This window comes from Sceloporus occidentalis, unplaced genomic scaffold (genome assembly GCF_023333645.1).
Source record: "Sceloporus occidentalis isolate IW3139 unplaced genomic scaffold, rSceOcc1.0.p SCAF_2, whole genome shotgun sequence".
Classification (NCBI taxonomy): domain Eukaryota; kingdom Metazoa; phylum Chordata; class Lepidosauria; order Squamata; family Phrynosomatidae; genus Sceloporus; species Sceloporus occidentalis.
The window spans coordinates 147,523,014-147,548,790 of NW_028316982.1; the positions used below are offsets into that span (position 1 = coordinate 147,523,014).

Here is a 25,777-nt window from a genome sequence, read left to right on the forward strand (position 1 = left end):
GACCTACATTAGGAGGACCTTCCTGACAGTGAGGGCTGTTCAACAGTGGAACACACTCCTTCCTCAGAGAGTGGTGGAGCCTCCTTCTTTGGAGGTCTTCAAACAGAGGCTGGATGGCCATCTGTCAGAGGGCCTTTGATTGTGAGTTCCTGCATGGCAGAATGGGGTTGGACTGGATGGCCCTTCAGGTTCCTTCCAACTCAGTGATTCTGCAATTCTGTGCTACAGTCACTCTCTCTCTGCCTCACAGGGTGGCAATGACAAATCCCCTCTGAAGAGCCCTCCCAAGATAGGGTCACTGTAAGTTGTAAAGGACTTGAAGGCACACAACAACAAAGCTCCATTCTGTGGAATCCAGGGATTTGTAATGTTACAAGGTCTTTAGCCTTCTCTGCCAAAGAGTGCTGGTGCCTCACAGAACTGCCAATCCCAGGATCCTGTAAGATGGGGTCATCATGACAGTTAAAGCGGTGTGAAACTGCATTATTTCTACAATGTAGTTTCACCCTCACTAGCTTGATGCAGTTTACTCACATGCAACTATCTGGGCACTGTTGTTTAGTTATTTTATCGTCAGTCAGTGGTGTAGTGGTTTGAGTGTTGAACTAGGACTCTGCAGACTCGGCTCAGCCACGGAAACCCACTGGGTGATTTTTGCCAAGTCACAGATGGCAATGGCAAACCCCTCTGAAGAAACTTGCCAAGAAAACCCTGTGATTATGGCCTTAGGGTCTCCATAAGTCAGAAAGGACTTGAAGGCACAAAACAGCAGAGCTGTTGTGGAGTCTGGGGGTTTGTAGTTTTGCACGGTCTTTCACTCTATCTGCCACTCTATCTGCCAAAGAGTGCTGGTGCCTCACAAACTTGCAAATCCCAGGATTCTGTAGGATGGAGCCATGGTAGTTAAAGTGGTGTCAAATTGCATTATTTCTACATTCAACCTGAGTAGTTCAGCAGAGTTTCGTCACATTTTTACTGTTGGACCATTTGAAAAATAATCATATTTGCCACAGGGGCTGGCTCTGAGTTCCACCTGCCTTGACTTGAGAGGGAGAGGTGCTACGTACTGCCTCACTTCTAGTTGCAAGGTCCCCTGGGATGCTCTTCTATTCCCTGCTGTTTCTTCTCTCCCTCCCATTCATATCTCCTTGGCCGATTAATTGTAGACACAAAATAGGCAGAGTCATTGCTGCCATATATGTGTGTGTCTTCAAGTCACTTCTTGACTTTATGGTGATCCAGTTAATTTCATAATATATTCTTAGGCAAGGAACACTTAGAGCTGGCTTGCCATTGCCTTCCTCTGAAATATAGCCAAGTACTAACCACTCGTATTTTCCCATTCACTCCTTAATTTCCAGTCTCTCTCTTATTCAGGCAGGCACACACTCTGTCACACACCTTTGAAGCCCCCTCCCTTTTTACTGGATCTGTATAGAGGAACATTTTTGTTTTCATGTCATATTGGGTTGGACGATTTGAACCTACCAGCTTGGTGTTCCTCTAAAGGAATAAAGAACAGGATCTCCAGTGTGGTGTAGTGGTTTGAATGTTGGCTGTGACTCTGGAGACCAGGATTTGAATCCCTGTTTAGCCATGAAACCCACTGGGTGACTTTGGGCAAATCACACTCTCTCAGCCTCAGAGGAAGGCAATGGCAAACCCGCTCTGAACAAATCTTGCCAAGAAACCCCTGTGATAGGGTCTCCATAAGTCAGAAACAACTTGAAGGCACACAGCAACAAATCTCTGTACAGCTGAGATATGGAGAAGTTTTTCTCTTTAGTACCATCACAGTTGGCTGGGATGAAGATGGGAACTTCTCTCTTAAGCTGGTGTAGAGAGATGCCATTTTGTTATCACTGTTGTGGTACAATAAAGTTTAAGGTATTGCCTCTTTTCCCTGTATATGTAATGGTCTCAGGCTGTAGCTAAAGGGTAGCTCAAGTGTTGTCTGTTGTTTTGTTTTTTTTACGGAACAAACAACTTCCACCATTTTTTAGTTTTGTTTTGCTCAGACAGCCCTTGAAGATTGCAACAAAACTAGACTTTAATCCATGTGCCTAAATCCCACATAAATAAGTGTGGTTTAAGTATGAGTAACTCTGTTTGGATTGTGTCCAGACTCTGGGTGTTTAATCCTTGGGTTTATGTATGATTTGCAGCCATAATACTTGTTTTTGAAAATGCTTGGCCATACAGTATGATCTCACTGCCTGTAATTTAGTCAGGTAGAGCTGCATATGGTCAAGAAAGTGTCCATGGGTCTAATGTATACACTCTATTTTGATGTGCTTTTGCTTGTTTTTTACATATAGTATCATCTAATTCAGTCACAGAACTTGGGAAAGTTACTTTTTGGAGAGTTGTAGTAAAAAATAAAATAGCCTTTTCAAGCTTTACTTGATCAAGTGCATTTAAAATTTCACTATATGGTATATATGTTGTGAGTTTAGCCTATCCATAGATGGCTGGACAAAGCACTTACACAGCTACTGTTCAGAGATTGTTGTTACAAGGAACCCAAATCCAAACAATATTCCATTTTCATTGTGCAATGAAAGCTTGTTGTTGCATATAAACTGTATTTGTTTGTTTATTTATTTATTTATGAACAAGGAGATTCTTTCAGAAGCTCAATAAGTGCTTCATCCCCATCAAGCATAAAACACTAATGTACCATGCACTAAAGCTGTTGCATGAGGAATAAAGCATGCAACCACTGTGCACAAGTGTGGCAGTTTTAACATGGGAATTGGGTTGGATAATGATATTTCACAGCTGATTTAATACATTAAGACTCGGTGTGTTTCATTTTAAGATTCCTGTTGCTTGTTGACGTTTTCCTGGCACTCAGCACTTGCTATCTAGGCTTTGTATGTCCTCGCATTTATCCAACAAAAATGTAACTTAATTATTTATGCCCTTAGTGGCTTTTCACAGCATTTATATTTAATCATATAGCAGCTATCAGTGGTCGGATTTTAAATAGTAGTTGAGAGTTGGGAATTCAGCAAGAATCAGATTCAGGCTGTATTCAACAGTTTCTTTGCCAATTTTAGCTACTGAATACATGTAACATCATGCCAGCTGATAGTTCTCAGGGATTCAAAAGGTTCCTTTATGATGAAATGGACATTGGAACTACACTGAAGAGTAACAAAATGTGAGATCACGTATCTGTAAATCATAGCTATGTCTAACGCCTCTTCTTCTGCCACCTGTACTTCCTTGCTTCAGTGTTATGCTCCTTCCAACCCCACCTTTGAGAACCAGAAGTCCTCACTTTGTTAGATTTTTCTAACTTTCAAATAGGAGTAGCCAATTTCATTTTGTGTCATGTAATAACAATATGAATTAAACCTTTTCACTCATATAATTTTTGGAGTAAGTTGATATTTAGAGGATTTGATGGTCAGCAGAAATTTATTGGCTCTTCCTAGCCTGCCCTAGGATGCAAGTGCCAAATGGGCAGCAACATAGGATGACATTTCAGGAATGATCTCAAGTGAATAATTAGTCATTCACATACTGCTATCCTGATCCCAATGATCTCATTGGCACATCTGTCCATAACACCAGAATGAAGTCATGGTTTAGTGTAGAAATAAGCATTTACAGTATTTTAATCTAAAGAATGTACAGTTGATTAGTGCACAGTTGGTGACATTAACACTTGGGATAGCAACTACCTTTATTTCTTAAAGCTGCTCCTTGAAACAAGAGTAAATAATAAATGTTTGAAACATAAAACTAGAACTTTAACTCAGACAACTCCTGGACCAAAATCCTTATAATGGCAGTAAAACATAACAAAAATAAAGAAATCAGACTGTTGAGTCAGTTTTATGCTTTAAAATATCTTTATAGTTGAATGATTATTATATGATCCACCTGTAGTATAATAGCTATGGATTTTAGTCAGTATTGTGTGCCAACAGAGTATTTTGACTTGCTTTGATTTGACTACATTGTTTTATCTCAGGAGTATGTAGCTATGGAGTGGTGGGGACCATTCCCTTCTCCCATCAGCCACATGGTCACTTGTAGTCACAGCGCCACTCTCCTGACATTTTGTTCTGGGATTTTGCCAAAACACCAGAATTTTATGGCAGTTTGCATGGCTTTTCATTATCTGGGAAGTGACATTGCAGATACATAGATAGATGTTTAAAATAATGGGACTTGAGGATGAGGGATCTCTTGGCGGTCACAGAAGGAATCCTTTGTCCATGAGCTGCATTTTACCCACCCCTCTTTTATCTGTTAATCCTGAATTCATTTAAATGGTTTAAAAATGTTTTCAGGGGCTTACGAATATATGATTGAGAATCTAGACTAGATGAGCAGTTAAATATGTAGGATTTATTTGTGAAGGGCACTTGCTACAGCTGCATAGATGTGATGTTTGTTTGTATATATTTGACCAAACTACTTTTATTTTGCAGTGCCAATTTTGTGACAAAGCTTTTATGAACTACTCCTTCCTGCACAGTCATTTACAGCGTCGCCATGCAGAAGAACCACACATTGGTATGTATGTATGTGTCCATGTATATCAAGTGTAAAAAAATCCCACCTACATATTTTCACATCAGCCAAAAATTGTCTTTGTGAACTGCATTTGTGAAATTAAAATATATGGAATAGCTTGTGCTTAATTCCCCCAAAGAAACAAAACTGAAATACAGTCGACCCCCCATATCCACGGATTCAACTGTATTTTCAACTGTATTTTCACATCCTTAGCTAAAGCATTTCTGTATCACAGGTATTCTTTTGCTTATGACATTCTTCAATTTATACTGCAGTAATTAGTTGCTAAAGTTCCTAAACATATAGTGCTAGCACTATCGCCAGTTTTCTTTTCTCTGACATAATTGGACTTGCAATCACTTCACTTCTTGTTCTGATAATTTGGAGGCACCTGCGGAAAGCTCTGTCTCTGACCTGTTTTTCTTTCTGGATTTGTTTTCTTATCACGTTCTAAATTGCAACTGCTTTCTGATTAAATTATCGAAGATTGATTTTGGGAACTGCCAGTTCTAAAATTTTGAGGGGTAATTTTCAGCAACACAGTTGCCTTCTGTTAGTGTTTAAGAAAAGTGGAGAGATTGATTTGAAGTGCCTGCCTGGCAATGCCCATTACAAATGTTTCTTTCTTTCACTCTCTCTTTCTTTCTTCAAGCTGAAGTCTGAAAAAACTCTACATAGTTCCAGTTATCTGTAGCTGGTGACATCACCAGTACAGCCATACTGTCTCCAGTCAGAGAAAAGCACATGTAATATTAGTGGCAGCTGCTGTCTTGTCAGTGGAGTGGGGAATCCACTCTGGAGTTGGGTTGTTTGTTTGTTTGGGTTTTTTGCACCTTTAAGGATCTGTCCAAGGTTCTGAATCTATTTTGGGGACTTAAACCCAGAGTGAGTTCAGTACCATACCATACGTGCCCATGCCATACGTGGGCACACTATATGCAACTTCAGGCATATGCTGAAGCTGCATGACAAAACATGGCGCACACGCCCATGGCACAAACACATGCTCCCGTTGTTTTCAGTGGGGCGGAGCATACGCAGAATTCCCCTTACACAGGAGGATCTGGAAGAGAACGGCCCACTGTACTAACATGGAAACCATGTGTTTAAAAGAATAAACAGTCATGAAGCAGAAACATAGCAGAAAATAAGAGTGACATCCAATCACATGTGTAGCTTCACTGGATCAGATGGAGTAAGTTTTTTTTAAACTTTAGATCTCAGAATTTCCCAGCCATCATAGCCAGTTCTAGAGAATAACTTTTCAAAGCTCTGTTAGGATATGTAAATTCTGAAGCTGAAAGGATGGGCTTACTTTACATATTTTTAAACATTATGGTTAGTTTTGTTAGAGACAAATGGCCAGTTTAGACAGCTTCAAAAAAGCTGTTACGACGGTTTACTTCCAGCAGGCCTTTCCTGAATAGAAGTGCCTGGCTACAGAATGATTGCCCCACACATCATGTGTTAGCCCACCACTCTGCCCTCATTATATTTTTATTGTTATACTTTTTTTCTTTTTGATTAATTGATATTTTAATCTCTAATTTTAATTGTATTATGTTTAATTCTGTTTTAAGGGCGGGGGCAATCTGAGATATAATAATGAATGTGGATATTTTAATGTGTTGTCAGCTGCTTTGTCTTGTCACAGGAAAGCGGGATAAAAATAAAAGTTTTATTTATTATTATATTTATTTATTTAGAGACAGATCGATCAGGATGGTTAGAGGAAGGCTAACTGGATTCTTTGTATATTCACAAAATAATGTTATTTTCTCCGTTCTTATAGGCCATTGTGTTAGGTTAATGAGTTACTTAGAAGAATGAGTTAATGAGTGAAGGCCACTCAGGCACAGAGATTCCCGTGTGTCATCTTTCTCCAGCATCCCTTTGTGTCTCCCACACAAACTTTCCTCTGGGCCGGATAACTCTCCACAAAGGCCTGAGGTGTCATATGGAGTTGGAGAGAGGAATAATTTAAAATCAGATGGAGGCAGCTGGTATGGTCTGGAGAAATTATTATATAGGTTAACACCTCCCGCTCGGGTTTAATGCTTAAAATAGAGCTACTCTTTGTAATCCTGCATGGTACTGTTTTGAGAAATAAATAACACATCTGGAATTGCATTTTGCAGAGTGGAACTTGGAAAAGCATTGTTAAACAACATCTGCAAGAAGAGATGCATTGCCCAAAATATAACCATTCCCCATACACACAGTTGCTGATATGTGTTTCCTGTACCACATACAAACTCGCAACATGTGTTTCTTTCATGCAGATCAGAAGCAAAAAGGACAAACAGATAAATTACAGGAAGAGATCAACAAGCTGAAGGAGCAATTACAACTGACCAGGTCTCAGTTAGAAGCAGAGCAACATGCTCACATGGTCAAATTGTCTAAGGTAAGGGACACTCTGTATTGCTATCTTATTTCGAGAAGCAGCCAATGATATAATAAGGAATGAATTGAGGATGTGATTCTGCAAAGGATCTACGTTTATTCATAGTTTATTCCTCTTGAATAAAGTACAGTAGGGATGTAATTTCAGTGGCTGTATTCATTTCATGGAAGCCAGATAGAAAAGAGGTCAGGACTTCTTCCCTTTTAATAGTGGCACAGAAGAAGATATTTCAACATATGAAACTTCTTATGCAAGCTGAAATGTTGTCTTCTGCATAAGTAGTAAATGTGGAGATGTCTTGTCCACACCTTCACCTGACATCACCATCCCATTCCCTCCAGCATGATTCACTGAGATGCCAGGTAAGAGTCAGCAGTGTTATAGGACCAAAAAGTGGCCTGCTGGTCCTTTGTGTCACTTTATCCCTATTGAATTGGTAATTGCAATATTAGTCTCTGGCCCTGTGCACTGGTGGGTATTGTAGCCCATTAGTGACCGGGCATACAGCTGTCTCATCTGGCAAATCTCTGCAGTGGTTCAGAAAGTACAGTTGGCCCTCCGCATAGGTGGTTTGCCTTCTGCGGCTTTGAGCTTACGCGGAAGGCAAGCCCCGGCAGAGGTAATGGGACGTGTACCTCTGCCACGCTCCCCATGTTGCACCGCAAGTGTACCCCAAATATTTTCTACAGGGCTTGAACGTACGCTCTTTTCCCCATATGCGGGTGGTGGGTGGGTCCAGAATGTATCCCTCGTGTATAGGGTAGGCGGACTATACAATAATATCTCTGAGCTCTATTCCAGTCCTTGGTTCACGATTCCTACCATTTTGACATCTCTGAACTCTTATTTTTAATACTCTTTCCTACTCTTACGTCTGCTGAGTGTGATGCTTTGAGGTTTTCAGATTATTTTTTAAAAATAAAATTTAAAAAGAGAGGCAAATATTTAGCACCTCTAAGATGGGAGTCTTATCTTTGAAATTATCTCTCTAAGGAAGTTAGTCTGGCATCTTTTTTGTTCACTCTGAAGTGGGCTGCTGGCCCTTTTTTCTTTCTTTTGTACTCTGTGGCTTTTTAGTATTTTTAAAAATTATTAGCTCTTGACTCAGTTTTTAATATTCTTTCTTTTTCTTTGTTCTGCTATTTGTGATATTTTAAAGTTTTTAAATTGTCTATTAAAATATTTTGAACTGCTTAAAGTTTTTGTTCTTTGTTATGTTGGTCTAAAAGGTGATTTGTAAATTTGTAAGTAAGAAAATTGAGGCAGGTGACAAACCAGAGGTGTAAAGCAACAAAAATGCTTTGCGTGGCCAGAGAAACAAAGCAAGGAAATCAGAGTTGAGTAAAAGTTGAGTAGGTATGGCTATATCTATATATAGGTATCAGTAAAGGAATGAAGATGAAATCATGAAAGCTTCTTAAAACTTGAAGCAGCCAAGCTAAAGACAAATGCCTGAATGCAGAAAGCAAGGAGGATGCTCAAGAAGCCTAAACAGATGAAAAAATAAAAATAATAATTGATTCCTTATGGGATTGGCAAGCTAGCCAAACTTTCTTAAAAGAGGTGAGAAGCAAAATTAAGCAAAATTTTGCTTAATTTAGTTTCACATAAATTTTGTTCATAAGCAAAATTAATGTGAGACTAAAATATTTCAGAAAAAAGGGAATATTAATTAGTGGCAACTTGTACAAAAGTAATTGGAGTGTCTTCTATGGGTGGAATGCAACACAAATATCTCAGTCAAGACCTCTGTGCTGCTTGGAATTTTAAGTTTGATGCATCTATCTATGCATGAATTCTCAGAATAATATCTTGAAGCAATTTCAGGAATATGAGGAACACAGATCCAAGGAAGAGGAGATTCGGCAGTTATTTCACAAATGGAAAGAAGAAGAAAAAGAAAAATTGGCCAGTGAACTGGAGAAGGTGAAAGAGATGTTTATGAAGGAGTTTAAAGAGTTAACAGCAAAGAATACAGAATTAGAAAATGTAAGTAGTTGAAAAATTTGGTTTTGGGTGGCATATTGTAAAGTGATTTTTATGCTTTAAGTGAAATTGCTTTGATCATATCTTTGGGCATCACATAAACTTATGCATTGTCAGAACTGGAGAAAGCTGCATGAAATTTTCTAAGCATAAAGCTTTATGAAAATGTTGATATATTAATAGACGAGTCCCCAAAACTAAAAACATAAAATAAAATCATTTAAATCCCTTTGGTGTACTCCAGAGGAATACACCTCCCTCCCAAATATCTGTGGATTCTGCATTCATGAATTCAACCATCCATAGTTTGAAAATATATTTTGTAAAAATCCACAAAGCAAATCTTAATTTTGCCATTTTGTATAAGGGACATTATTTTACTATGCCACTGTATATAACAGGACTGGTGTTCCTGGAACCAAACCCCAGTTGATACTAAGAGCCCACTACACTGCTGTTGTATGCTTATGTATAGCTGGATGGATTTCATTTCAATGTTCTGTGCCAGTAGGTGCTTACCATATGGCTTCTCTTCCTGATGCAGTTTCTAAGGTTGCATGTAGAGCCCTCTTGACAGAGCAGCACCACTTACTGTTGTGGGTGGGCAGGCAGCAGTGGTTACATCCTCCCCCCCCCAGTTGAAACAACTAATCTGGATGTTTATGGTTTTTCTAAATTGGGGGAAGTCACCATTGAAATGAGGTGAATGAGGATGCATTCCTTGATATTACTTTATCTGAGTTTCTTCTGTTTTTGTAAAGAGATAAATTCATGGAAATGGCTACATTTTTGTCATCAGGGATGATGATAAATGTGATAACTACTGGGCTAGTTAGAAGTATTTTTAACAAAGTAAACTAAGTATACTAGTTCCTCTAACTTTTTAAAGGAGAACTGTTTCAAATCCCTATCTTCTGGTATGCCTTCTAGTACAGCCATTTCTCTATCAATACAGTCCTCCCAACCCATTGTTCTTCATATGTTTTGGATTACTATGGCCAGTATAGGACAACAATGCCTCTGGTACTTCCTTGCCATATATATTTTACTGTTCTATCTTTTGTTTCATTCTTAGCACTTACTAGAAGTACAGAAGTCCAACAAACACCTGAAATCCAATTTAGGCACATTAAAGGACAGCTATGAATTTTCAGAAGAGAAACATCAGCATTTTGTAGATCATCAGGACATAATGCAATTTCTTGAGAAACAGGTATAATAACACAGCTCTGTAGCATGGTCACCTTGGAGTTTTATTCTGTTGTTTCTTGTTTATATAGGAAGGAGCATTAGTGCCCACAGTAGACACTTGGAGGTGTCTTAACTGTCACCATGGTTGTTCAGGAGAAAAAGCATAAGTTTTTAGAGCTAAGACCTACATGCTTTTGTTCCATAATCATGATCACCTGCATTTCCAGTCATTCAGATGCTGTAAAATGACCTAGAATTGCAGGAATTGCATAACAAATTCACAGGCTAGAATCCAGAGAAATAAGTTGAAGGGTGTAGTCATATGCCAATGGAGATGTTTGACTTTTTTTTCATCTGGACATTCACACAAAGAGAAGGAGAGAGTTAATACCATATCTTAAAAAGTGTGTTTCTGAAAATTTCCAAAATTGCAACAAAACATTTTCCCTGAATCTGTTCAGTAGTGCTTTTTGAGAAGCAGACAATTAAAATAATTTCAGGAAGGACCCTTTTACTGTATGTACGTACTACCATCACAAAAGTCCAGTCTGAAAATACATTAATGATGTCCTCTGTTACTTTACCAATTACTCCCATGTACAAACAAATAGTCTTTCCCATTAGTGTTGAATGATGCAAATTGAGCAATATAGCACAAAGTAAAGTCAACTCATGCATATAAAGTGCAGATAGGGTGCCTTACTGGGTTTGGTGGCAAATTTTAACCATCACCAGCCTGGTTTGACCACAGGCTGCAGTGATGCTGAAAATGTGTTTTTCAGTCCCACCCCCCACCCCCAAAAGCATTAAAAAAACCCAAAACAAAACCTGGAAATGGTCCCCTCACACTAAAGCATGGCATTGAGAATCATGCATCCCATTCCCTCTAGAAGTTGTTGGACTGCCATTCTCAGCATATTTCATCAACAAAAGGGAGTAACAGTCCAGGAACATCAGGAAGCTTACACAATTGCTACTCTACTCTAGGGTTCACTAATCCAAAAGACTACCAAGAGTGGCACTTCTTCCTTTTGGGATGAAACTTTTTTTTTCTGCTGAGGGTTTGGGTTCCCCTCCCTTATAATATACTGAATTGATATAGCTTTCTCAGTGATGGTATAGTTTCTGATAATATGTTTGAATGTGCTTTCTTGGATTTATTTATTATTTTAATCTTGCAAATTTGGCTGTAATGATGCGCCATGTTTAGATCCAAATGGCAATTCATCAGCACCATCTTACATGGCTGCTTTTCTGATATGATAGTTAGCAATTCATTAACTACTTAATAGTTAGTCATTCATTCATTTATAATATGAAATTATTGTACTTTTATGTTTAAGTTTAAATACAGTTAAGGTGTGTTTTCAAATGATCACACTATATGTTTTAAATAGGAAACTAAGTGGACTTCTAAAGTACATGCTCTTCAAGAAGCACATGATACTGAAAAATACCAGGTAAAAGTATATTATTTTCATAATGACACAATTTTGAATTAACTTCAGTAGAAATAGAGCTGAGCTTACAATGTTATGTACATTTCTGTCAACCCATTCAGAATGGTTGTTTAGAATCCAATCTAGCTAGATAAAATTTATTTTAGTATTCCCACTGGAGTTGTATTCAGACATTTAAAATTCAGATTCCTTTGAAAAAAGCAGATGGAATCCTATGCATATTACTTAGGAGTAAGATCCAATGCAAATTGGGCAATTATTATTAAGTAAACATGCTTATGATTGCTTTGTTAAATTAAGTAAGGGACTGAACTTTTGGTTGAGGAGCATAAGTAGTGTGCTGACACAATATATTTATGTGGCCAGATTTTGAGTATTATTAAAACTGTAATTGAACAAAACAGTCACATCTTTTGCATGGCACATGACTGTGTTCATCATACTATTCCTCTTTGTGAGGACTCCATTCGATTACATCGTTGGGAAGTGGCACAAGGAGCCCTGGTGGCGCAGTGGTTAAATGGTGGCACTGCAGCGAAAATGTTCTGAGTTCAGTCCTGCAGGGCTCCAGGTTTATTCAGCCTTCCATCCTTTCATAGGTCAGTAAAATTAGTTCCCAGCTTGTTAGGAGCAATTGGCTAACACATTGTAAACTGCATAGAGAGTGCTCAGCACTATAAAGCGGTACAGAAATATAAGTGCTATTGCTATTGCTATCATGGTTACCCTTCAGAAATGTACTGTGTGTGGTAACTGTTTCGTCATAACAGCTACAACAATCTTTCTTCCAAACCTGCCTCTTCTTCTTTTGGCACTGTTTCCCACTACTATGATTACTTCTAGGGATCCGTGTAATCTCCCTTGCCCAACTATGGAAACCCCCTTTAAAAAAAATAAAACAAAACCCTTCCTTGGTTCTTTTTGGAAATTCAAAATGTCTGGATTCATTCACGGGATGGCCGGACTAGCTATCCACTACGATTGGGTTCTCTCTGCGTATCAGCTGGTTCTGCAGGGATCCACTTCCATTTCTTTCTTTCTTTTTTTTCAGTTTGACAGTTATTGCCATTGGACCCCTGCCTGTCTCAGCCAGTTTTTTATCCTGTGAATGGACCGGTCATGTTTGACTAGTCAGCCAAACTATACATTTAAAAGTGGTTTATAAATAGGGTTTGTGGATAGAAATGGATAGAGGAAGAAGCACAGTGAATAAGAACAAGGAAAGTGAAAATAAAAAGGCAAGCAATTCTTCTATAAAGGCGGAAAAGCTGAAAAAAGGCAAGCAAACAGTAAGCCTAGTGCCCCTCAGATGGCATGAGGTGTGTTTCTGAGGAGGTCAAAAAGGATGAATTAAATACTTTTCAAACCTCAAGTGAAAGTGAAATGGAAGAAAATTATGTTTTAGCAAGCCAGAGAGCTGCTGTGGATCAATCAAGGAAACCAACGGAAAACAGTAAAGAAAAGGAGTCTGATGAGAAAGAGAGAGAAAGGAATTAGCACAAGGTAATAAAGCTAAAATACAGGTAAAACCAGTTCAAATGGCTTCCAAATTACCGGCAGCAAGTTCCAGGTCTTGAAATGCTCGATTCCATCACGGAAAGGGGTCATTCCCATATAAAACGATTCTTGAGAGATGCAACTTTAAAATCTGTTCCAACACGACATAGATTCCCAACATGGGATTTAAACTTAATACTTAACAGGTTAACCAAAGCACCATTTGAGCCTTTTGGGGATGCAATATTATGAATGATTACTTATAAAGTTGCATTTCTGGTAGCTATAACATTGGCAAGATGAGTGTTTAAATTTTCAGCTTTATCTATGAATTCAAATTTGTGTAAAATAGAGTATAATAGATTGGTTCTGACATTGGATCCCGCATTTTTGCCGAAATGTTTGAACCAGTTAGGAACACCAGATGTAGTATAGTTACCAAATTTCTGTCCAAATCCAAAACATCCAGAGCAGCACAGATTGCACATTCTAGATGTTAGAAGAATGGTAAAACTTTATTTAAACAGAACAAGACACATACGTAAAACAGAATCATTCATCTCCTTTAATCCAAGGACAATAGGAAATAAAACATTACAGACAATGATTGGTAGGAGGATAAAAGCAAGCATTTATCTTTGCTATGATTGGGAGAAGAAACCTAGGCTAACTCCAGTGTGGCTGCATTCAACAAGAGCAATGGCCATCAGCACGGCATATGCAGTATTGATATCATTATGAGACGTCTGCGAGGCAGCTGGATGCAAGGAACCATCAACATTTATATGGGACTGTAAGATAGATAAATATCACTGCATGGGTTTCATTTGGCAGGACTATGCTGCAGTCAACGGTTTCTGAAAAATATGCCCACCCAGAATAAAGGGCTTGGATACATCCCAATCATAGTGGATTGCTACTCCTGCCATCCCATGAATAAGAGATTGGATTTACCATGAAGATTCATTCAGGGATGGCAGGAGGGTCAATCCATACCCACCCAGTTCAGAATACAAACAGTAAAACATATCATTTGGACTGGATAATCAAACTGCCTGAGAGGGACAGGGGTCCAACGGCAGTAACTGTTAAACTGAAAAAAGAACAAAAAAGAACATGAACGCCTGCAGAACCAGCTGATATGTGGGGAGAACCCAATCATAGTGGATTGATCCTCCTTCCATCCCTGAATGAATCTTCATGATAAGTCCAATCTCTCATTTTCTTCTCCCCTTTCCCTCCAGATGGTGATTAGATAGTATGTGAGCTTTTTGGAAAGAGAAGTCCAGCCCTGAATAATCTATACACGCTATGTCATTGGCAGTAGCCATTGGCAATACTCCCTATATAGAGGGAAAATATCCTTTTACTCAGAAGCCAACCCACATCAGATGTTCTCCCTCCCTTTCTCCTTCATTCTTCCCTCCTCTGGATGTCAGTCAGAACTCATCTAGAAAAGAAAAAAGAATCTCTGGAAGTATGGAGACTTTCTTGTTCTTTTTGTTTTGGTTTTACCTGCATATTCCTAGGTTTGCATCTGAAGTCTTTTTTGAAATGTCCCAGGTTTTCTTTCCCACCTTGTGTCCTTCCTCCACCCCCTCCCACTGATCATGTGTTACATGTAGACTCAAGTAATGTTTCTGAAATTGATTTTCAACAAGTTCCATTGCTGAAATTCCATATTATCCAGGCGTTATAGTAAAAGCGTTAAAGTGATTTCAGCAATATTACACTACTTTACCATAAGGATTATTTTGTTTTTGTGCAGATGTTTCTTGTTCCACTTGTACCTACCAGTGGAGATGACATTTCATTTTTGAAAAACACTGGATTAATTTAAACTGACCTGGGAAGTAGGAATGAAAAGTCCTTGATAATTTGGGAATTCCCAGGATATACTTCAAGATGATGAAACATGACATGTGTCACCAAAATAAAATAGGTTTGAATAGGAGTAACCCCTGAGATGTTCACAGACTTTTTTCCTTGTCTCAAGGGGCTATCAGTCAAGCCAGGAATAACACTGGGGGAATATCTCTCTCCCCTACATGTGGTTCCTATGTCACAATGGCTTTTCACATACAGTTTTCAGGAGGCAGATGCCAGCTTACAGGCCAAAGGCTGTCTTACAAATGATTAGCAAGGCAAATGCCAAGGTGCATACTTCATGAATTTATTTCCAGCTCCCAGTGTAACAGCAAAGCTCAGAAGAGGCCTTTTCAATAAGAGGACAGTGAAGAATGGTGTAGATAACCCAAAGCACTTCTACATAACCAATATTCCAGTTTGTTGCATTCTCTTTAAAATAGTGTCACTGAGAACTACTGTGCATCCTAACATTATCTCTTAGGGCTTTCCAAAAAGAGAAAGATTTTCCTTAGAAAGGCTGAAATAACTGCATGAATTCATTTGTGACATAGCTTCCAGCAGAGGCAAACATACCTATTAAAAAAATGCCTTCTTTCTGTTGCTTATAGAAGTGAATAAGATAGTTTTTTAGCACTTGTAGCAGGCTTTGGCCTTTTAGCTTATATGAGAAAAAGCTTTTGAGTTAGAACTGGTAAATAGAAGATCGTATGGGCTTAATTATTCTGCTTAAATAAACTTAATTTTTATTTAAAGTAATGTAATACTGATATATTTCCTTTTCCATGTTTGACATGCATAGCTTACATCACAAATTGAGAAGCTCAAAACATCAATGACAGAGGAACTCAATGCAAGTAACAACTTTTATAAAAAGAGGATAGAAGAACTAGGACAGAGGCTTCAAGACCAGAATGATCTTATAATTGCACAGAAACATCAGGTCTGTTGTATAAGCTGTTGTTGTGAATCTAAAACTACATCTTTTTTTTTAAGGTGGGGAAAGTAAAGAAGCATTTTCCATGGCTATGCAATATTTTATAACCTTATATGTTTGTTTTGATGTATATTTTTATCATGTTGTGAGCTGTTGCAACCCTAACCCTAAGTTACCCCCCCCCCCCAATTTTGTAGCCTTATTTAGAGGAGACATACAGGGTCAGACTCCCTTATTTGAAATGCTTGGGACCAGAAGTGGAACTGAACCCCTACAGATGGGAAGGGTCCACTGTACATCACAAGCTTAAAATAATAGTGCCTTCTCTTCACTCCCCTGAAACAAATTCATTAATTTTTATCCTTATCACTGAAAATTGATATGAAAAATACTCATTCCTTGTTTGATGGATGAACTTGCTGTGTCAACCAGTAGCCGTTATCACAGCAGTAGAGTGCCCACCATTTTTTTTTTAAAAACGGATGCATTGTCCCTTCACCTGGAAGGAAATAATATCCGATAATGTTTTATTGTTAGTATGAACTGCACTGTTACACTGTGTGGCCCAGGCTTGATCACCCCTGCTGAGGTTTCTTTAGACACTATGGAAAACATCTCTCTTTTCTTAGCTATGCTAAGACACTTGAATCATCATTACTGTAGCTTGTCAAGAGCATCAAGTGTCTTATCCTTTGGCTGTCATCATGTGCCCAGGAAGGTGAGTGTATAAGGTGCTGTTCAGGTGTCAAGCTGTTAGGGATCTGTAGGCCTAGCACAAAACAGTGCCACCTTGTGCTGTGATAGGGATGTTGATAGTCAACTATTTCATCCTCACAAGTGAGGATGAATAATTTTCACAATGTGAAGTCAAAGGCTTCCACAGCTGGCATCTATAATTTTTTGTGGGTATTTGGGCTATGTGGCTGTGTTCTGGAAGAGCTTATTCCTGACATTTTTGCCAGCATTTTCAGAAAACTCTCTTAAGATACCAGCCACAGATGCTGGTGAAACATCAGGAATAAACTCTTCCAGAACACAGCAACATAGCCTGAAAAACCCACTCCCCCTCAAAAAAAAAAAAAAAAAAAAAAAAAAAAAAAAACATTCACAGTGTTCTCTCTGTTGCAGCGAAAATATTTCTGCACAAACCTTGCCCATAATTCAAGTGTTTGGGATAATTACTCTGTGTCAAAATAGGCATTTTTCACACAAGAATTGTGGGGATTTATGGGGAAAAAAGAAAAGAAAGAAAAAGAACAAAAAAGTTGTTTCCAGACCATCATATGTGGATTTTGTGCAAGATTGCTGTCTTCAGTGCAAAAAACAATCTTGCACAACACAGACCTTGCATAACAAAAACTTGTACAGAAAACAATTTTGCACTACAATACCATATAGCTATAATTTCTTCTGTGAAGATTGTTGTTTTGTCCATAGAAAATATCTGTCTTAGATAACAATACAAGTCCTTGTCTGGAAACAGTGTTTGTTGTGCCCAATCCCATAATTCTCATGCAAAAAACAAAACATTTTTTCCTGAACAGAATAATTTCTTGGGGGTTTGTACGGGATGTGCAAAAACAGGTAAAAACTGCCCCTGTATTTTTCTTCCCAGCTGAGTTTCTCAAGTGTCAGGATATCTGTTCTTCAACCAAGAAAGAAAGAATGACAAATATTCCTTCTACCCCTACCATGTGATGCCCTCCACTCTCTGACCTTGCTTTGTCAGAATAGTGATATTTGGGTATTAGTACTGCCAAGCTTTGTCCTTCTAAATCTGTATCTACTCTTTACTGTCCCTGTATTTCAGATAGAAAAACTCGCTACCAAAAAATCAGTAGAAAGCATCAGTTCATCTGATGGTAAGTTGAATTAACAAACACGAAAGACTGTGAGACTGAATTAACAAATACAAAATACTTGCTCTTGTTTACTTGTTAATTGTTGTTTTCTAACAAGTAGTTCTTACCATAGTAGGAAAATAATTCTTGTTTCTATCATTTACATTTGAGAAAAGGCTTTTCTGAAATACAGGAATCTGTAGTTTATATCTTTCTCCTTTTCCATCCCAGTGAAAACGTCAGCACAGAATATTGTTCAACCTAAATCAAGTTTGCCATCAATGCATGGTAAGTTTCTGTAATAGTCATGAAATATTTCCCAATCTACTGTCCTCTCAGTTGACAATAAGCAATAGCTAAGTTTAAATATTTTTCCATTAAACTCTTCTGAAAGATACTGAAAAGGTCACTGTCAAGGGTTACTGATATAAGTGGAGAAGAGAAGGTTGAGAAGTGATACGAAACCTCTGATTAAATATTTGAAGGGGTGTCACATTGCGGATAGAGCAAGATTATTTTCTGCTGCTTCAGAGAATAGGACCCGAAGCAGTGGATTCAAACTACAGGAAAAGAGATTCCACCTAAACATTAGGAGGAACTTCCTGACAGTAAGAGCTATTCAACAGTGGAACACACTCCCTTGGAGTGTAGTGGAGTCTCCTTCTTTGGAGGTTTTTAAACAGAGGCTGGATGGTCATCTGTCAGGTATGCTTTGACTGAGAGTTCCTGCATGGCAGGGGGTTGGATTGGATGACCCTTGTGGTCTTTTCCAACTCTATTATTCTATGAAGTACAACATGTTGGCCTTTTCTTCCTGCGTAATGCTTATTTCAATTTCAAGGAAACTTTGAAGCTTTTAATTTGAACAATAAAATACATGCACTCAAACACAGATAGCAGTATAAAGATATTATTTAAAATTATATCACCTAAAATCAGCTCTCTGAGACATCGAGCTCACTCTCCCTAAAGGCAGAGGCAATATAGAATGAACTACATACCTGCAATCATATTTGTATAAAAACAGACAGCCTAATTAAGCTCTATTTGAATCTCAAGAGATTTCTCAATAGACCAGAGATGTGAAAGATGAATGTACTGTGAGACTCATCATAAAATAATTTTGACTCATGGGACTCTTCACAGTCATATTTATCATGTGGCAGCTGCATCTTTTGTTTGAAATGGCCATCCTGGCTTGGATTTCACAGATACATTTAGGTTCACGTGGATGCAGTATCTTTCAGTAGAGGCAGTTTTATCATATGCTAGATGCCTTCATATTTAATTGGATCACTGGGCACTGTTTTTACCTGTTTTATTTCCTCTTCTTTGGATAGGTGTCAGGGACATTATCTCCACTAATTGTGAATTTTAAACCTGTGGTATCAGATATGATTTCTTGTAGTTTTAACTGTACAGATAGTAAGATTTCTGATTGTCAGACATTTCTGACGATACAAAGAAAGAAAGAAAAACCCCAACAACCCTAAACTTTTTTCACTATACAAAACATGGGATCTTTGTTTTCAATTTGGATTCTCATTTTGGATGATTTAGCTGGTGATTGTCTCTTTTATTTATCTCTGCAGGTCTGTTCTGTCTCTATGTCTTTCTCTTCCTTCCTTTCCTCACTGTTCCAACCTTCCTACCTTTTCTAGAATTAATTTCAAAATTAATTCTTCTCCTTTCCAGCAACAGAGTATATAAGTATGGTACAGCTACCCTTCATGGTTTATTACATGTAGCTGGAGAGCTGGCTGAACCCAGGAATTGATTAATGCCTCTGTAAGAGAGGGCACAATTGCCATCTCCTAGAAGGAAGCATTTAAAGGCTGTGAGAGACACAATAGTAATTCAGTATGATGGTATGATATTTCAGTCCCTCATATGTCAGTGGTGGCAGATAACACCACATGTTAACCCAAACACTCAGTATAAATGATATAAATCTCATCATTTGGAATTGCATATAATTGCGCTCTGATGTTAGTGAATCAGGGGGAAAGTGATCAAGCTTGAGACCTCCCTATATTCTGCACAGTTTTCACCCTCTAGACCTTTTATCTTGACCTGCTTCTGTCCTATCTGTCTTTCTGTCTGTGCTATTCCTATGTTTCCTCATTATTAGAACAGGCCCTTTTGGTGCACATGCTGGAGCCCATAGAGGAGCTTCCAGAGGATGAAAAAGGTAACAATAGGAACAATCAAAGTTTCTGTGGCCTATAATGGTAATGCTTTACTGTGGAACAAATGAGCACATTCCTTGTGGTTTACAAAGCACTGTTACATTGACATCAAGCATATTTTATGAAAGGATAGATACACTTCTCAAGCTAAATAAAGAACACATTGAACAAAGTACCACAATATTTCCACTGTTGCTTTTCCATAAGCAGCCTCTCTTGTCACTTAGACCTCTGTCCTACACATTGATGTCCAATATCAGTCTTCCTGGAAATCCATCCACAGCCCACCCAGTGTGACTTCTTTGCTTGCGAGCTTCCTACAGTCTGGATAATTGGCTTTTAGTAGAAGACATCTTTATTGGTACTGAAAACTCTGGAAAGGGAACTCGTATCATGTATTCATTTTGAACAGCATGAAGAAGTCTATTTTTTAGAGTTCCTGACTAATCATTTTGATTTCTCACAAGCAGTGTTTGACTCTCAAGCCCTATCTCACCAATTTTTGCTTTATAATTTGTCTAAATACAGTATTTATAGCTTTCTTCAGCAGATCAGTGCATACTTAGGGAATAGTCTAGGAATATTTAGTTGGTTTATATTCTGTCTTTCTCCCGATGTGGGTTCCAAGGCAGCTCATATAAAATGAAAAATAAAGTACCTGTACAGCTAAAATCTATTTGATACAAAAGGTACATTTATTTATTTAAAAATAAATAACTTTACTACAACTAATCAACAAAATTCATTTGCAGTTGCCAAAACAGCATTATTAACCAACCAGATGATCTCCATATTTTTGCAAGAGTCAGCTGCAACCTGATACAGTAGTCTACTGAAATGCCAGTAGGAAAATGCCAATGTACAGTTATTCATGACAGCTAACAGTTTAATGCGGGTATTTCCAGGAACAACTCAAAGGACAAAGTGTAATGTGAGCTGTATAAATTGGGATCTGCTCTCTGGTATAGTGAGACTTAATTTTCAGACCAGAGTGTAGAAACATTACTTTTGGGGGGCAGGAACTCCCAGCAAGGGACTTCTGGGAATTGTAGTCCCAAAAGTATTTTTTTCCGAGGTTTGTTTAAAAAGTATATACAATAGATGGGACCCAGATTGAAATTCTCAGTCAAGGCACTGGGTACCTTGTTCTGACCATAGAAAGGAATGACCCATGAGGGCGACAGTGCTCATGCTGGGCAGCTCAGCATGACATGCATGCAGTCAGACACCCCAGTGTGGGAATGCAGAGCTAGGTGACAGGGAGGTGGGAGCAGTTTCAAGGCCAAGATACTCCAGACTGCCCTAGAGTATCCTGGCCTGTCCAGAAAAGAACTTACCAATTGTTTTCCCTGTCTTCAGGTAGTCGGGGGTTTGCAAGGAAGGGCATAAATATTTTTTTGTAAGATTGTCCTTCCAGATGAAAGTTTGTATATCCCCCAAACATAAGCACCTGTTGATTTTCTTATTTCATTTCTTCTGCCTTTGTTGCTGAATTTGTTCAAGAGGAGGTACGGTAGTTGCTGATGTAGTTCATGCTGTGTTGTTGAAGTAGTTTGAAAAGTTTGTGAGGAATAAGACACATAGACTTTGATTACACAGATACCTGTAAAATCATTGTAATAAATTGTTACTGCTGCTGCTCTTACTCTTATGGTGGTAGTACTTTCCACGCTGTAAAATGATTTATTCATACTCTTATTCTCACATAGATGTGTGAAATATACCAGAATGCCAGGAAGCTTCATGGCCAAGCTAAGGTGTGAGCCTATGGCCAAATGGAATTCTAGCCAAGCATGAAATACTAGGGTTGGGGTTTTCTGTTTAAACTGAAAAGCCAAAATTAAGCAGGAAGTATAAAGGGAAACATGATAGCAGAGATTTTTATATAGTGGGTTTGAAGAGTGTCTTCCATTTTTGCCTTTTTAAAATGCTGTATGTTTAACATATGTTGATACTTGGTATGATATAGTATGCTTTTAAATAAGAAAAAAACCTGTTATGTTTCAGAAATGGAGAAACATGTGCCTAAAGTAGGGAAAAGTAAGCACCATGTTATAAATAGTCTGAAGAGCAATCCTTCTTTAACAAGAGAGCTGAGAGCTGTTTTGGAGCAGACTTTAGCAGAGAAATTGGAATCCTTGGGAATCAAATCAGTAAGATTGCTTTAAACTCTTTGCATAGACAAAAGGAAAATGTTTTTCCTTTTCCTTTTAGTTCAGCCTTCTCCAACCTTGTGTCCTCCCAGTCTGTTGGTCACAGCCTCTATTATCCCTCAGCCAACTTGTCTATAGACTCTGCTACCTGGAGATCACAGGGCTGGGGGAGGCAATTCTTTTATATTATTCTTCAACCATCTGAATCAGCTGTCTGTTTGGCATCTGGCTATAGAAGTTAATGCTATTCTTGAACTTTAATTTTGACCTCAATGTAATGTCTTTCTGCCTTTGGAGGTTATTATTTATCAGTACCACATAATATGGTTTTTAAGATTTCATATTTTCTATAAATTGAAGTATGTCATCACAAAATCCCATTTATATGAAAATTACAGGAGTGTATGAGTTACTGTTTATTAATAACTATTGGTTATTTCAAACCAAATCATTATTTGCATAGACACTATTTGCATCTGATGTTAAGTTTTTCTCTCAATAGGGTGAATCTGCCCAGTCACATTAGGCCTAGTCTCAGTTTTAACTACCGTAGATGAAATTCTCAGTCGAGTCATCCTTCCAATCTTGTGAATGACAAAGCAGTTTAATTTCCCCTCTGGACTCCACAACATTTCTGTGAAAGGTCAAACTCCTACACAGAAGGGATACTGAAATCCAATTTATCCACTTGTTTATAGCATCAGTATCTTTCTAAAGGGTGGCTTATATACTTCTCAAACACCCATCTGTAGTTAATCTTTGAAGCATAATCTTTGAAGCATTATATTGTATATTAGAATGTAATTTTTTCCTCTCCTTCTCCTTGCCCTCAGGGAGTTCATGGTATCCCAAGTGATCATTTGAATAGAGTCCTAATGTCTGTTGAGTCTGCAAGAGAAGAAAGAAAAAAACAGGTTCCTGATATCCAGCAAATACGAGAACAGCTTGAACGGCAAGTCAGCTTTAGAGTTGCAGAAAGAGCATCTTGCAGCAGGCTTTTTTCCAGCCCTCATCTTTCCCCACAAGGTGTGATAGTTTTTGATTCTTCTCCCAACCAGATTTCTGGTTTGGGGAGCTCTCATTTCTCCATGTGTACATGATTCTTCAGAGCAAAGTGATTGGGTACCTTTCATATATGAAATATATTGGTTTGTTGAGTAGTGAGATTTTTAAAGCATGTACAGCTTAAGGGTGAATTTACATTTCTACATAGTGCTGTTTGACAGCAATTGGTGAAGATAATAGTGTTTTTGATATCTTTTGCTCCATAGGCTATATAGAACCCTGTTCAGAAAGGATCAAAGATGAGCTTCTGTCTCCCATAAAACCTGTGTAGATACACATTTTTATCACAGCCCTAATGTTTATGACCTAAGTAGGATAGTGGAAGAAATACAGTGCATGACCTAAGTAGGATAATGGGGGAAATTCATCCTACTACTATAGAACGAACCACACACACACACTACTTGGACCACTGGGTGCTGGTGAATGCAATATGTTAATCCATGGTGGAATATCCTGTCACAAACAATATATTAGTAATTGGTTAGTACCAGTCAGTGTGATGTAGTGGTTTGGGTGTTGGACTAGGTCTCTGGAAACCAGGGTTTAATTTGCAGCTCGGCCATGGAAACCCACTATGTGACCTTCAGTAAGTTGCACTTTGTCAGCCTCAGGGGAAGGCAATAGCAACCCTACTCTGAACAAATGCTGCTAAGAATATTTTATGATAGGGTTGCTGTGCGTCACAAATGACTTGAAGGAACACAATAACAACAATTGGTTAGTAATCAAGTCATTTACTTGTACCCTAAACTGCTTCATCATGTGTAACTAACTTCTTTTTTTCTCATAGGTAAAAAAAAGGGGGGGGATTTAACTGACGGATTGTCTGGCACTATGATAGCTCAATACTAGTAGGATACTACAGTCCTGTGTCAGTGTTTTGCTAGGCTTTGGGGGCAGAGGATGCTTTTCTTATTCTGTTGTTGTTGTGTTTCCTCAAGTCATTTCTGAATTATGGCGACCCTATCATGGGTTTTCTTGTCAAGATTTGTTCAGAGGAGGTTTGCCATTGCCTTCCCCTGAGGTTGAGAGCATGTGACTTACTCAAGGTTACCCATTGGGTTTTATGGCTGAGCGGAGGATCAAACTCTGGTCTCCAGTGCCATAATCCAACACCCAAACCACTACGCCATGCTGGCTCAGTGTGTAAGAAGTGCCTAGTTTATAAAACTTTCATTCAAGAGAGGTAGGCAAGGTTGCTAATTTTTATTGTGGGCATAGTATTTCTGTTCATCATGTAATTGATGTATAATAAATAGGTCTTAGTTTAATGGTAGGACTCCTGCCTTGCCTCCAGAAGGCCCCAGGTTCAATCTCCAACTTCTCCAGGTAGGGCTGGAATAGAACCCATTGACCATTTATAGAACTTTTGTTCATCAATTTAGATAGTACTGAACTAAACAGACTAATAAGCTGTCTCAGTATGGCTACTATTTATATCCCACCTTTCTGCTTACGATTCTTTTAAACTTGGAAGGCAGCTTAAAGTGAGAATATTAAAGCAATGAGTTTATAAGAGACAATTGCTGCAGATGATTATGTAAGAACTTCAAGGAAACAAGGGAGCTTCAAAGGAATTAATGATTAAATAAGTCAAAACATTTTTATAAAAAAGATCCAGAGTCTGGAAAGATTTCTTTCCAGCAACACTCCCAGACAGCACTTTTACTCCTTTTGGTAAATCTTCCAAACTCTGAAAAGACTAACAAAAAGGGATCTGAAGAAACCTCTCTGTATAGATCTGTTAGATACAGTTCAGATTGCAAAAGGGAAATAGAAGATACATTCCCCTACCCACCCACTCCATTTGCACATCAGTGATGTTCTTCTATATTCCTTACTAGCAGGGCCACTTCAGTTTCTTTTGGAGTGCTCTGTGTTCTGCTTATCTATAATTTGCCTTTCATTACAGTTCAACAGAGGGCAGCTCATGTACGAGGCTCCTTTTCAACAGTGTTACCCAAGCCAGCAAAACATTCTTCCATTGCCAAACGCCCTTGTGTACCACGATCAATCCCTACTGAGAATACATCTACACCAAAGTAAGAGAAACCTTTCAATTAAACTTACTTTTTATTGTTGGGGTATATTTATTTATTGCTGTGAGTTGTCCTTGTGGTATTAAAACAGGGAAGGAATGAAGGAAACTGAGGCCCTATACAGACCAGCCTGAAAAGCTGGCCTGTGGGCTGAGTCAGGGCCCAGCGTCCTGACGATAAACACCCTGACTATGCCCCCAGGGTGTCATGATGCCATGCGCCATTCCAGATGCCGTGTGGCATCATGGCATGCCTCCGGCGCCTCATCCAGATGATGCAGTGCCAAAGGGGTAACATACAGCCGTGCTGCTGCAGCTATGGTGCCCTTTGGAAATCGCAAAAAGGAGCCGCTTTTTGCAGCTACTTTTTGCACCCTCCATAGGCCGGATCGGAACCGCGGTGTAAGGCTGCTGCGGCCCTGATCTGGCCAGGAAAGGGGAGGCCTCCCGATGCCCCTTTGGGGCCATCTGTAGAGCCCCTGAGTTCTGACCCTCTAAAGTAATGTTTAGTTAGTATGTCCTTACAGAGTGGGGAATGATCAGTTTATTAAAGGTTCCTTGTGTTATTTTAATGTCTTAACAACATTTGTAAGCCATTTTCAAAATGT

At 38.6% G+C, this 25,777-nt stretch overlaps 1 protein-coding gene across 4 annotated transcripts in view; it reads left to right on the forward strand.

Annotated features, from left to right (window-relative positions):
* Positions 1–25,777, forward strand: part of DZIP1 (DAZ interacting zinc finger protein 1) — a 34,719-nt gene that overhangs the window by 1,172 nt on the left and 7,770 nt on the right. Inside the window, exons 2-13 of one of the 4 annotated variants that reach the window (XM_089511164.1) lie at positions 4,449–4,533; positions 6,819–6,943; positions 8,762–8,932; positions 10,005–10,142; positions 11,518–11,580; positions 15,746–15,886; positions 17,691–17,742; positions 17,953–18,009; positions 19,853–19,912; positions 21,918–22,063; positions 22,897–23,089; positions 25,044–25,173. In XM_089511164.1, the coding sequence (XP_089367290.1) occupies positions 4,449–4,533; positions 6,819–6,943; positions 8,762–8,932; positions 10,005–10,142; positions 11,518–11,580; positions 15,746–15,886; positions 17,691–17,742; positions 17,953–18,009; positions 19,853–19,912; positions 21,918–22,063; positions 22,897–23,089; positions 25,044–25,173 (1,361 nt within the window). The remainder of the gene's footprint in view (positions 1–4,448; positions 4,534–6,818; positions 6,944–8,761; positions 8,933–10,004; positions 10,143–11,517; positions 11,581–15,745; positions 15,887–17,690; positions 17,743–17,952; positions 18,010–19,852; positions 19,913–21,917; positions 22,064–22,896; positions 23,090–25,043; positions 25,174–25,777) is intronic. The other 3 variants (XM_089511165.1, XM_089511166.1, XM_089511167.1) reach the window with 3 other exon arrangements.